Below are 13444 nucleotides of genomic sequence, written 5' to 3' on the forward strand. Positions count from 1 at the left end.
TGTTAAGTAGTAATGGGCAGCATTTATAGAGCACTCACTGTGTACTAGGCATATGTTAACTTCGATCTTCCAAACCCAAGAGCGAAGTACAGTTTCTATCTCCATTTTACTGATGAGGAAACTGAGGCACAGATAAGCTCAATAACTTATCCAAAGTCACATAGCTAGTAAACAGCAGGGATTTGAACTTAGGGAGTTTGGCTCCAGACTCCGTTCTTATAAAGAGTGTTGACCATTGTAGAACCTCATTTACATGAAATGTCTAGAAAAAGCAAATCTGCAGAGACAGATAAAGATTGGCGGTTGCCTGAGGCCAGGGGTGGAAAGGAGATTGACCACAGGTGGGCACGAGGGATCTTTTTGGGGTGACGGAAATGTTCTAAAATTGGACTGGGGTGGTTGGTGGTTGCATAACTCTAAATTTACTAAAGAATTGTTGAATTATACTCCTAAACGGGGTGAATTTTTATGGTATACAAATTATGCCTCAATAAAGCTGCTTAAAAAAAATAAGATTTCGTTCCATCTGCCCGCAAGGGGCTATTATTACTGTCCCATCTTTTGCTTGCTCATATATCACTTGGTAAGAAGTAGAAAATATATCTGCATCTTCTTGTTAAAAACTATATGTGCGTAAATCAGTGGGAAGAAAGGGTACTTTCTGCACTTCGTGGGTGTTCCATGAGGGAGGGAACATTTGAAAAACCAATCTGTTTCATGACCATTGATCATGGCATGTGGGAGATGACATAGGTTGGTTTGGATGTGTGAGGGCGATTTTCCAGAGAACAAAGCAGGTAGGTATTTTTTAGGATCAAAAGCCCTGGATGACAGAGGGAGAATGGAAAGATGTCGTGACGCTCTTGGGCCTTTGCTTGTGGACACCAGGGGTTACAGCTCAGAGTTCTGGCCAGAGGACTGGGCGTAGCATGGCTCCCCTGGAGATCGGGACGGAAGAACTCGGGAGAGGTGGACCTTTTCCCTTTCGGTCCTGCACCTCCCTGCGGCCTGGGATTTTCTTCCACGAACCTGGGATTTCTGGAGCCATGAGTGGGCCTCCGGGTGGACAAGGGGCTCTGGAGCATGGCTCCTTCCCTACTTGTCAAGTCCTTCACCTTTTCTTTGCCTAAGAACTTGTGATTACTTTATGCCAAATCGGGTCCAAACTCCAATACTCAGAATGCAAGGCCCTTCTTCTTATTTATTAGTTACATCTGCACCCCTTCCTCTGCCACTATTATTTAGGTTAGCTTCCATCTGTAGGTGTTTTCCTGGAGTGAAACAATAAAACATTTATGTTTACCTCCCCACCCCTCACATACTTTTCCTTATCTGGCCTCATTTCATTGTCTGGCAAGCTTTCAGGGTTGACCAAGGAAATGATCCCCACCCCTTTTTACCAATGAAGAAGCCAGAGCTTAAAGTGGTTAACCGATTGAACATATCAATACAGAGTAAGACTTAGAGCAATGTCATCTTAGTCCCACTGGTATAAACAGTACATTTTATGTTTTTTAACAACATTTAGGCCTCCTGAGAGCAGGGACCATTTTTAAAAGATTTTATTTATTTATTTTTAGAGAGAGAAAGAGAAGGAGAGAAACATCAGTGTGTGGTTGCCTTGTGTGTGCCCCCAACTGGGGGCCTGGCCTAGCAACCCAAGCATGTGCCCTGACTGGGAATCGAACCGGTGACCCTTTGGTTCGCAGGCTGGTACTCAATCCACTGAGCCACACCACCCAGGGCACCATTTCTTTATGCTGTCAAACTCCCAGCACCCGGCTGAGGGCACTCCAGGGGCCTCACACGCGTGGTGTGGTCTTCGGGATTCAAGAAAGGACCAAGGGAAGTGAGTCTGGGAGCATGTAAGCTGAAACACCCCTTCCTGCTGCCGGTGGCTGCTTCTCTGTGCTCTTCCTTTGGAGAGGGCTACAGTGTCTTGTGACAGCAGCAGACCGTGGGATATGACTCACTGGAAGGCAGTGTTTAAAAGCTCTTAATTCTTCACACTTGACCACCGTCCTCATTTTCAGTGGGGTCCCAGTGACGCATGATGCACGAGGCACCCCCACAGTGGGCTCATTAACTGTGGGTGATCAGCGTCGACCTGAATGAGACTAATTCCAGCCACCGTGTTCGACAGTGACTAGAAATCAGAATGAGCCCCTTATAGGTCCTAGGATGTTTGGTAAAGCTAACCAGTCCAGGGTTTGCATTTGATGTCAGATCTTTTAAAAATGTGCTTCAAAGTGCTATTTTGGGTTTTTTTTTTTTTTTAAGTCATTTAAAAAAAAAAAAAAACTTGAGCAGAATGCTCTCTTGCTCTACTGGAAACTACTCGGGCCTCATTTTGAAGTTCGGCTCTAAGGGACAGGTGTTCCCAGAGACCACGCCCAGCACCTCCGGGCACCTACTGCTCCAAGCCTCTATTGCTTATATTTAAAGGCCATTTCTTTTCTTTTTCTCCATTTTGAACTCTTTCCTTGATCATCCTTGTTCTCATCTTCTTCCTTCAGAAACTTTGCATTCTTAGGAATGCTCAGTAAAGACTGGATTCATATGTGAAATACTTGGAAATCAGGCTACAAGCTTGATTATAAAGTGCAAGTCCTGGGGCAGGCTTGCTTGTTTGGGATGTCCGCCCCCCCCCCCCCCCCCCCCCCCCCCCCCCGGCATGGAGCTGGAGCGGTGTCCCCGCTCTTCACCAGATGACACCTTGGATTGCAGTTCCAGGAACCAGAAGACCACAGAGTGCTCAGGGCATCTCAGAGGGCTGGAGTGCTTGTGAAGAATTCGAAATTATTTCGAGGCCAGCAAATGAGTATAGTAACTTCTCCCTGTTCTCAGCTTTTAGGAATTCAGAAGATGCAGTTGAAGATAGCATTCTAAGGTTGCAAAAACATATTTCAGTTTCATCATAATTATGATTTAGGGGAAAAAGTCACATATCTAGCTAGGATCTTGACTTGTGGGATGAGCATGGGACGGTGAGTCATGCCGGGCTACAAGGCCCAGCTCTGGCACGAACTGGCGATCTTGAAAGTCACCTTGTGGGTGTGGTCTCAGTGTGTCCATCTCTAAAATGAGTTATTTAAACTCTATGATCTCTCGCTAAGATTCCACGTGTACATTGTTTTCCCACTATTAAAATTAATTTTACCGGTAGTATTTATACTTTTTAATGTTTTTCTTTTTAGTAGAAACACCTGTCTTTCCCTCGTCTGTGGAACTTTACCCAGTAATAATTGTATACTTCCGGGTGGGAAGAATTGCTAGCATTTATTGACGAGCACCGAGTGAGCTGGACATTACGGGGCAGAGCGCTCATAATATGAGGAGGCAAATGCTTCCTGAGAAAACAGCAGGTCCACCAAGCGAATGCTTGTCCTTGTCCAGTCGGGTGGTTTTCCCTGGAAGATAATGTTCCGTCCTCAGCAGAGGTTTTAGCCCCTTCGCTGTGACGCATGTGTGAGTGTCAGACATTCCTCATGCCTTGTCATCTGTTTGTATTTTAGGACGACAGTAGTAGCAGCAGCTGCCTTCCTGGACGCCTTTCAGAAAGTGGCTGACATGGCGACCAACACACGTGGTAAGCAGATGGCAGGGTGGCTTCCAGCCTGAGGGGGATGCAGCACATGGGCTCTTTCCCTTGGGTGGCTTCGTGAGAAGAGATAGCCTCAGTTATCAGAGCTCAGCTGACTCATAGGTAAAAAACTTTAAACTCTTTGGGATTCCACACAGTGGAAGCTGCAGAGTTCTCCGGACGGTAAAGCACAAGAGAAGAAGAATGAAAAATAAAGGAAAAGCACCACTGCTTGGGCATGAGGTGGCTTGAGGTGTTTTCTGGTCACTTTCTATGACATGCTGGTTGCAGAGCCTTGAGCTGTGCATTTGGTTGTAATCCCCCCCCCCCCCCCCAATTTATAAGGTTTTCCTGGCTCCCATGTGGGCTGGGAAGCAGCAAGAATGATTAGATAGACCATTTTCCTGGGTTCTATAAAACGAGGAACCCGTGTGCACATAGTGTCCTGCTCTGTTGGGTTATGTCTCCCATGGTTGACTGCAAACCCCATGAGGTACAGATGGATGACTTCTTCACGTCTGAACCCCCCAAAACGTCGCGCCTAGGACATAGTAAATGTTTACAGTATGTATAGTAAATCAATGAAAGAAGGGAAACCTTTTGAAATATTTTCATGGTTTCAGTGACTACTGAATCCCACAAAGACGAGTCATGGCATGTGGAACGTGTCAGGAAGAAGATAGCCCTGCACCCTCCACCGTTGTTAGAAACGCAACATCAGCTGTAACATAGAAGCCCCTGTTCTCAGGGATGTGCTTCCCTTTTCATTCCCAGGCAGGGAGCCTCTCCCGCCTCTTGGGTCCCCGTTGCTTCAGGGTCTGCTCGGCTATTGACAGCTACATGCTTGTTTTTGTCATTATCATGGTGACATTGGAAACTGCGGGTGTTGGGGGCTGCTCCCAGTCAGAGGAGAGTTTGGTTTCTCTGAAACATGTGACGGGCACCTGCTGTGGGGTTCAGCGAGCACCCATTTACTGTAGGGGCTTGGTTAAACGTTCACGCGAATGTGTGGTGAGCACACTTCTCATGCATTCAAGAAACTCGAAAACCGTTGATATGTCAGGCACTGTCACGGGGCCGTAAAAACGCAAACATGACGCTCCTGGGCCTGGGGGAACTTGCCGTTGAATGGGGGGAAACACAGATGCGCAAACCAAGAGTTTCAGTGTAGAAATCATATGTTAGGACAGAGTGTGGGGCAATATAAAAAAGTGAGCAGCCCTGGCTGGTGTGGCTCACTGGATTGAGTGCCGGCCTGCAAGCCACAGGCTCGCTGGTTCGATTCCCAGTCAGGGCACATGCCTGGGTTGTGGGCCAGGTCCCCAGTTCGGGGCGTACAAGAGGCAACCATGCAGTGATGTTTTTCTTTCTCCCTCCCTTCCCCTCTCTCTAAAAATAAATAAATAAAATCTTTTTTTAAAAATGTGAGCAATTGACTCAGCTCAGGAAAATGAGGGAGGTCTCCCAGAGGAGGTCCTATTTCTCTTCATGTCCAAGATGCCAACAAGTGTTTCAGAGGGTTCCCCAGAAAAATGTGGTGCCTTTTTCTGGTTTGCCTGCCAGATGTGGGTCTTACCCATGGTTGTTTTTAAGCCCTTTAAAAAAATTACTACATAGTTTATGTGTGTCCATTGTAGAAACTGTAGAAAATACAAGTATAAAGAAGAAACTACCATTGAAGCCAGTCTTCACCATTGTTAGTGTTACTGAGTCTGTTTTATAATATTTCTTCTACTTCCCCAGTATCTAGACAGAACTGGACTTATTGGTTATATTGATGTCTTTCTAGACTAGCCATCTGAATGTGTCTGTTAAAAAATGTTGCTTTACTATTTTAAGGAATCCAGGTATCTGGTATTGCATGTTTGAGGCTATGATTAATAATAAGTTTTGATATTTTAATGTTTAATTATTGGATGGGCCCTAAGGATGGACTAGAAAGACATCCCCCGATTGTTCATCATTTCCTGCAGCGAGAACCGGGGTGTTTGCAGAGGCTGCTCTCAGAGTGGTTCCCAGTGGGAAGCGGGAGACCCTGCCCGTTCTCGTGGTTGAAGGGAGGAAAATTAGAGCAATTATTTGTGGGTAAAGAAACCAGAATAGCCTCTGTGGTGGTGACGAAGGCAGAGTAGGAGCTTAGAGGTGATGTACTGGACAGGAAACAAGTAATGCCACAGTGCACATTCCCCGGCTTTCATGTAGTTTTGAAGTATTTGATTTCCGGTCACTTGTAGCAAGTTCGGAATCTTTCCCATCTTGTCATGTGTAGAACCCATATGCCCTGGAGGGAAGTAACTTCTGTGGCATGTGGTAGGGTGAGGACTCTCCCCTGACCTGAAGAGAGTCTGCTTGGTGGAAAGGAGATTTATTTTATGGCGATGACGGGAGAAACTTGAATGCACATACTTCTTGTGTGTTCAATAAGCATCAGAAGTGATTTTTACTAAGTTAATTTTTACTTAAAAATTGAAAAAAATAGAACATGCTCCTTAGTTTAAAAAATTCATGTAACAAAATATATAAAATTAAACCTACCTTTTGAGTAGCCATTGCAGAGATTGGGGTTAGTGTTTTGTATAGACCTTTTTCTTCACATCTAGGAGGGGGAAAAGCTAGTTCCAGAACAATATGTAGGATGATATATAAAATAAGTCTATTTGTATGATCTCTTTCAAAAGGTGGCCCATAAGAAACATCATTTCTGTGCTCTGACTCCAGGGTGTATTATATGACAGTACCTGTAGCTCTACCTCGTTCTGGCAGCCACAAGGAATTTCACTGTCCCGATATAGCACAATATAATCATACTTCTATCGAGGGTTATTAAGATTATCTCAATGTATTTGTTATTACAAGCTGTGCTCCAGTTAATGCCTGTGTCTGCATCAACCAAGGAAATAATGAATCTGTAGAAAATGCTTCAGGCTGTTTTTGATCAGAAGTAAATATATGAGGTCTGTCCAGAAAAAATCCAGCTATTGTTAATACAGCGAGAATGGTTCGCGTGGCATTGATATAACCTGGCAGCCAAGGAGAGTGGACTGGAACGCGCATATGTGAACCATGCCAACTTCACTCACAGTCCTAGTCAGTGGGGGTGGCAGACCAGGTTGAGTGAGCATGTGTACCGTGTGGCTGTCACATTTAAAATGAGCAAGTAAAGCACGAATCTGTGTCAGATTTTGTGTTAAGATTGAACATTCCTTCACGGAAACCACGGAAACTATTCAGATGATGCAGAAGGCCGCAGCTCCGGGCAACTGGTGATTGGCAGCTTCGTCACGACAAAGAGCCCACTCATGCATCATGTCTTGTGCAGAGTTTTTTGGTTGAACATCAAATCACCCAGGTGACTCAGCCCTGCTGCAGCCCAGATTTGGCGCCCTGTGACCTCCCAAAACTAAAGTCACTGTTGAAAGGGAAGAGATTTTCAGATTGTCTATACAATTCAGGAAAATACGACAGGGCAGCTGATGGCGATTGGGAGAGCTGTGTGAGGTCCCAAGGTGCCTACTTTGAAGGGGACTGAGGCATCATTATCTTATGTACAACGTTTCTTGTATCTTGTATCGTCTTCAATAAATGTCTCTTATTTTTCGTAGTACATGGATGGATACTTTCTGGACAGGCCTTATATATTTGGCCTTCAGGTCATGACAGGCTATAACTAATACAGTTTGCAGTTGGATATGAACCCCGCACAGAAAGTCCAGTATCTTTTGCACAGAGCCTGTGGATATGTTTTTCAAGTCCTGCTTCCTGGAGGTGACAGAAGGAATAGCAGTTATTCTTAAGTGCTTCTCACTGGGGCAAGTGTCCAGAATTTCAAGCTAGCAGATCTCTGGTTTCCAAAATACAAGCATTCCATATTGTTTCCCAAAAGAAATGGCTCTGAAAGGTCTTTGTCAGTTTTAACAAGTATTTACACTAGCTAGTAATACAGTTTATTTAGGAAGAAATTTTAAAGCTAGTCACTAAAAGAGCACAGTCATTCTAGTCTTTATGTAATATTGTTAAATAGGATGTGGAAATATGTCAGAACTCTTATTTTGTTCTTTTTTTAAGTGATGAGTACAAGTTGTTCTTGTAATTGTTTATTTAGGTTAATCATTAAACTATAATGAGATTTAGTTTATTAGCACCATACTACACAGTACAGTTTCATATTATAATTTTTCAACTTGTGTTTAATATGAAAATACACTTTTTTCTATAGTATCAGCCACCAAGAATTAGTATCTAGGCATTTGATGTACTTTGAAAAGCCAGACTTTTGGGGCAGAATCACCGTTTTCTTTGTGTCCATGACAGACCAGCACATGGCCTGTTGTACCAGTTGAGAAATGTTTGAACTGACTGGCATGCAATTGTCTGGGTTACTTTAAAAAAGAAAAAAAAAAAAAAAAAAGGAAATGAACTATGGTTGGAGGTGTCTTCTCAGCCCTCTACAGCAGAGGTGGCCTGTCTTGGGGACCAGCTCCCCTACACCTGTAAGCACGCGCTCTTGCACACCAGGGCCTCGCCCTCCCTCTCCGTGGGAGGCAGGCGTGTAGCGCTGACACACGCTCTGTCCTATTCAGCACTGGCCTGTCATGGCCACTGCATCGTCGCTTAGGTCAGCAAGGGCCTTTGGAGAGCTTGATGCTGTGTGACTGTCAGGTGGGGCTGCCTCTGGGTGCCTCTGTAATTACTCTAAAGCTTTGAAGAACCATCTCAAGGATGTGTAGGTGATGATACACCAAACCTGTAGTGAGGAGTTGAAGGTTTTAAGAAGGAAGGAGATGGATCGCCAGCCGACTAGATCATCTGGAATGTCCAAAACCCTTTCTGCGTCACTTTTTAAAATGGACATGGTTTTAGTCCTGAGAATGCTGGCTCACCTTTAGTGAATACATACACAGGTGGGACTCTGTTCTGTGTGTTTTGCGTATATTGAGCCTTTTATTTTAGCAGCAGCCCCAAGAGGTAGGTGCTCATGAGCTTTATTTTAGGTCATGAAGTCAGGATAAGAGAGTTTACCTAGACTGACCAAGGTCACGTGGCTGGTAAGTGGGGAAACTGGACTGTGGCCGCAAGCGTAGACTTTAACCATTAAATGGCGATGCCTTATGTAACGAGCTCCTGGATTTCATATAGGCTTGCTATTTGCTTAGAAGTTACTGCTCCTGAATGGATTAATAAAACTATCTATGTAGCGCCTTGGAATAACAGCTACATTGGGAGCTGGGATGTCTGTGTTTGCCTTCTGGCTTGGCTGGCTGTGTGACCCTGAGTTTATTTCACTTCTCTGGGCTTTCATTTATTCACCTGCAACAGGGTTTTTTTCCAGGACACAGGGCCCTGGATGGTCCCAAGTAAACTTTTTTGGTCAGCTCTAGTATTCCATGATTTTAAATCTTGATTTGGCCCCATTGAAGCTGTAAAATGTGAATGAAGTCAGGCAGTCTGAATTTTCTGTATTATCTTTAGAGTTTGCTCTGGAGACAAAGGGAGAGGAGGGGGCTAAGTTAAGCAGAGAATAATGGAGGGGGAGAGGGTTAGAAGAGAAAAATAAAAATGGAAACCACACATGGGAGTTTGGGGGGATTGGAGCTATAGCCCTCTGGGCTATTAAAAGGCCCCCTCTGAGCCATGTGCATGAGGACGATGGGTGGGAGCTGGAACTTTTTAGAGCCACCGAGGCCCACACGCTGAGACCTGGTGCTGTAGTCGGTGAACCTGGCTTCCCGAGGTGCCGTGCATTGGTGAAGAAAACCTCCATGGCTGATGCTGGACAAGCTTCCCAGGAGAATAAGGCCTCCCGTGAGCCCCTTGCCCCAACCCACCTGTCCAATGACATCTCCGCCCATGGCCGGCGGTTGCACCCACAAACAAATGCTCACCGTCCCCTGAAACCCTTACAGTGCTCCATCTCCTGCTCGCACCTGTGCATTCCAGACCTGGAATGACCTTCCCAGGCCGCCGCCTTCCCGCCCCCTTCAGCTGCTTGAGGACCTGCTGCTGCTTGTCTAACCCTCTCCCCAGGTAAAGCGGCCCCCTGGCCTCAGTGCCTCTGCGGCACCTGCTTTCTGTCACCTCGCTGTGTGGTCCCCATCTTCCCCACTAGACTGCAAACACTTGCAGAACAGGACCTGTGCCTGCCCCTCTCTGAGGAACCCACATGCCCAAACGCTACGTAGCTGGCATTTAGCAGGACGGAGACAAGGTGTGCGTGCGGCACTAGGTAGACCTGGGTGAGGATGGGGTGAGGATGGCTGTTATTTCTGGGGCCAGGAGGCTGCTGGGTCGGAGTCTTTGGCCAGATTCCGTTTGGGAGTTCAGAATTTGAATCCTGGCGACGCCTCCCTGAGACTGAGTCTCTGGTAGAATGTGTGACTTCATACTTCACGTACCTGAAGAGGGCTCAGCAAGTCTGTGATGCGGCCAGGGAAGGGGGCAGGCCGTACAAGGTGCTACCCTGCTGTGGCTGGGGTGCAGGGTTGGGGAGAGAGAGGAAGGCTTCCCTTCTAGGGGTGGGGGTGCTGGGAAGTGGTTTCTAAGAGGCAGCCAGACTGGTTTGTTTGCCCCCAAGTTTAATTTTAAGCAGGTTGTTGAACTGAGACTTCACGGCCCTTAACTTTGGGATTGACTTTGGTGTTCAAGTCCTGAACTCTCTTTCATGGAATCAGAGCCTTATTATCTCTACCTAGGAAGCTCCTCAGCCACAGCCTGAGAAAAAAATTAATTATTTAAAAAAAGATCTTTAAACAGCTCCTTTTCATGGGCCTGGAACTGAATATTCTTTGACTATGACCTTAAAGGAATATGAACACATCCATTCATTAGATTAAAAATAAAAAGGCATAAAACTGCAATCTGTGAAGCTATGGATGTGGCTATCGGTCATAAATCGGTTTTGTCCTCTTTACAGGCCAATTTGGGTTCCTTAGTTCTTTTTGGTTATTGTCCTGAGAAGTCTTAGAGGAAGAGAGAGAACTGAAGAGCGTTTGAGAAATAAGTTCAGTTGTAAGTTTTCTTTGAGAGCTGAGCTTATTGTTTTGAAATATTTAAGGATAGTGTATTAATTTTTCTGATGATCTTATTCCAGCCGAGGCTTTGTAGATAATAGGAGGAGAAGGAATCTGGCATAAGGCATCTCCTGCAGCCCAGGGAAGTTTTATGGAAAACTGCCCAAGGTTGGTTTTCCTTAGAGCCTATATATAGCTCTAGGCTCCAACCTACTACCTCTGATTTCCTGGAGGCTGACACCTCCTGACAGCCCAGGACAGTTGCTGATTTGTGAAAAACTGTAAACTGACGTGCGTCCTGGCTTGCTTGCAGAGTGGATGGCCTAGTAGCTTTATTCTCTCATATTTTAAAACATGAATCTCGGCTTGCTGTTTTGAGAATGACCTGGAATCTCTGGGTTGCCTTTTGTTTTGGGGGTTTTGAACTTGATCTCTTGATTTGATTTCCATGCATTATGCAGGGGAAGCCCTAAGCAGATTTCACCCTGTTGGTTGTTTGATTTTGAAAATTCTCATTGCTGTGTTGTAGGTGGGTGTAGGGAGCAAGAACAAAGTGATGAAAGGCCAGGCAGGTGTGGCTCAGTGGAATAAGAACAAAGCGATGAAAAATGAAAACATGTATAGCTGGTTCAAACAGGAAATTGACTAAGCCAAGATGAAGTTATCTTCCTACCAATTTTTTTTTAATTCGGTTTTTCCCCCTTTACCTGCAGGCGTTAGGCCAGGCATTGCGGTCCTGTGTGTGCTGTGGACGACCGACGCAGTCCCGACCTTGCGGGGCTCCTGGCCTGGGCCAGGTGCTGCCGTGTGATAGATTTCCTTGATGTGGAAATGTTACACTTTTTCGCCGTCAAATAGGGTAGCCCCAGAGCCACATGAGAGGTTCCTGAGCACTTGAAATGTGGCTAGTGTGACGGAGGAACTGAATTCCTAATTTTTAAATCTTAATTTTAATTTAAACAGCCACGTATGCCTCGTGGCACCGTATTACACAGCACAGGTGTAGAGAGTGGAATGATTTCTATGAAGAAAGGCTTATTCTGCTTTAACAGTCAATGTAATATTTTATGAGTCATCCTATTTATTCTTTTATATCAGAAGGCTTTATTGAGGGTTTCCTGTGCACCTAGGGCCCTGGCCGTGCAACAGTTGGTTACAAAGGTGCTGTTTCGAGACCCTGGGTCAGCGGGTGGTAGAGGTTTAGGCAGGCAGTTGGGGGGGGTGTTAAATGAGAGGTACATGTAAACAGTAATCATAATTTCAAACATTGAATGCAACTCCATTTTTAAAGCACCTTTTATGCATTCTCAAAGGATAAGCTATTATTCCAAAGAGGGCAAACATTGGTTCTTGATGTGGGGAGAGAATCTTACCCTTTTAGATATCACGTACAGAAATGCATACAAGTCAGAAGCAGACATACGCATGTCTGTGGAATTAAAGATTGTATGAGGAAAGGGGTAATTAGGGGGGAAAAAAGAGTCCAAAAAGGTTCCTTACGGGAGTGATAATGGGGAAAAGCTTGAGAAAATTGTTTTGTGAAGACTTAGCTTTGAAGACAGGTCAGCCTTTGGCCTATTGCCCCATTCAAGGGGCATTTAAGGGATTGTCATGAACCTGATGAGGTGAGGGTGCTTGCTGTTAAGATACTTTATTTGAATTAACAAAATTGGCAGTCCGTATTACCTAGCTCCATGGACTTGTCAAAAAACGGCTCCCCAGTGTTGATCAAAAGGTGGGAACCGAGGTATCCAAGATCGGCTCCCCTCCTTCTTGCTTGGCAGTCACCATTTTTAAAGATTCTTTAACTACACGTGAATGTGAAGAAAGACCTTAGTGCTGGGTTATGTTCAATAGCCCTTCCTCAATTGGACTTTATAGCTATAATTCTTTTAATGAGGATCTAATAAATATTATGTTCTGTGTATAGGTTCATGTTTAATCAGTGTAATAGCATAGTTAACAACGTGCTCACGTGTGTGTGTGTGTGTGTGTGTGTGTGTGTGTGTGTGTTCCAGGAGATGGGAATCATGAGCCAAGCACCACCCGTGTGGAAACGAAATCCCCCCCCTTTCAGCTCCCATCGATCTCTTGTTGACGTTGGAACCGAGGCCCCACAGCACCGTTCCCCCTCTTCTACACGTGGCCTTCTCTTATTGGTCTTCGGCTGGGTAGCAACGGCTGCCAGGGAAGGGCTGCTGCACTGTGGTCCGCCAGTGTCCGGCCTCTGTAGCGTTTGGCTTTTCACGGTACCTTCCCGAAAGGACACGTGCAAGGGCAGTTCTTGTGAGTCGGCCTGAAAGGATCTAACCTGAGTCCCACGTTTACGTAAGGGGGACCAGAGCACGATGTCACCAGAATTCTGAAGTCCTAGGAACATCCAGATCCACACTCGAGCCCCCGTGCGTCCTGCGAAGCCTTGTGCCACCTCGGACTGGAGAGAAGCGCGTGCTTCCGCTCAGTCCGCTGGTGCTGCCCAGTTCGCCCTGGTGCTGCCCAGTTCGCCCTGGCGTCTTTCCCCAGGTGTCGCTTGGAGCGGAGCGCGGGCTGTTTCCTGTGTGACCTCGCAGCCTTCATAAACGCTGGCGCGTTACGCGGACGTGGTGGCGGTGGCAGCGGTGGGGAGGGAGGTCCAGGCGAGGCGGGGGTGTGTGTTTATGGGTGAGTGGGCCGGTGTGCGTGCAGCTGGCCGCTCGTGTTGTTAGCAGGTTCCGTACGGAAGGGACGTTCTCGGCGCTCCATCCCGTCAGCGGGCCTGTTTGTTGGGCCTTTTGTCCTCAAGCGCTGAGGATTCTCTCCTCTTCCCATGCTGGTCCTTTCCTTCTCCTTTCCTTCTTACCTTGGCTTAGTAACT

General features: G+C 46.0%; 1 protein-coding gene across 6 annotated transcripts in view; it reads left to right on the top strand.

Moving 5' to 3' along the window:
* MTSS1 (MTSS I-BAR domain containing 1) overlaps nt 1–13444 on the top strand; it is a 138841-nt gene that overhangs the window by 22810 nt on the left and 102587 nt on the right. For all 6 annotated transcript variants that reach the window (XM_090283383.1, XM_090283382.1, XM_090283381.1 and 3 more), the window contains exon 3: nt 3516–3589. In XM_090283383.1, coding sequence (XP_090139509.1) covers nt 3516–3589 — 74 coding nt within the window. The remainder of the gene's footprint in view (nt 1–3515; nt 3590–13444) is intronic.

The sequence above is a fragment of the Furipterus horrens genome, unplaced genomic scaffold (assembly GCF_987537825.1).
Source record: "Furipterus horrens unplaced genomic scaffold, mFurHor1.1.pri manual_scaffold_7, whole genome shotgun sequence".
NCBI lineage: Eukaryota > Metazoa > Chordata > Mammalia > Chiroptera > Furipteridae > Furipterus > Furipterus horrens.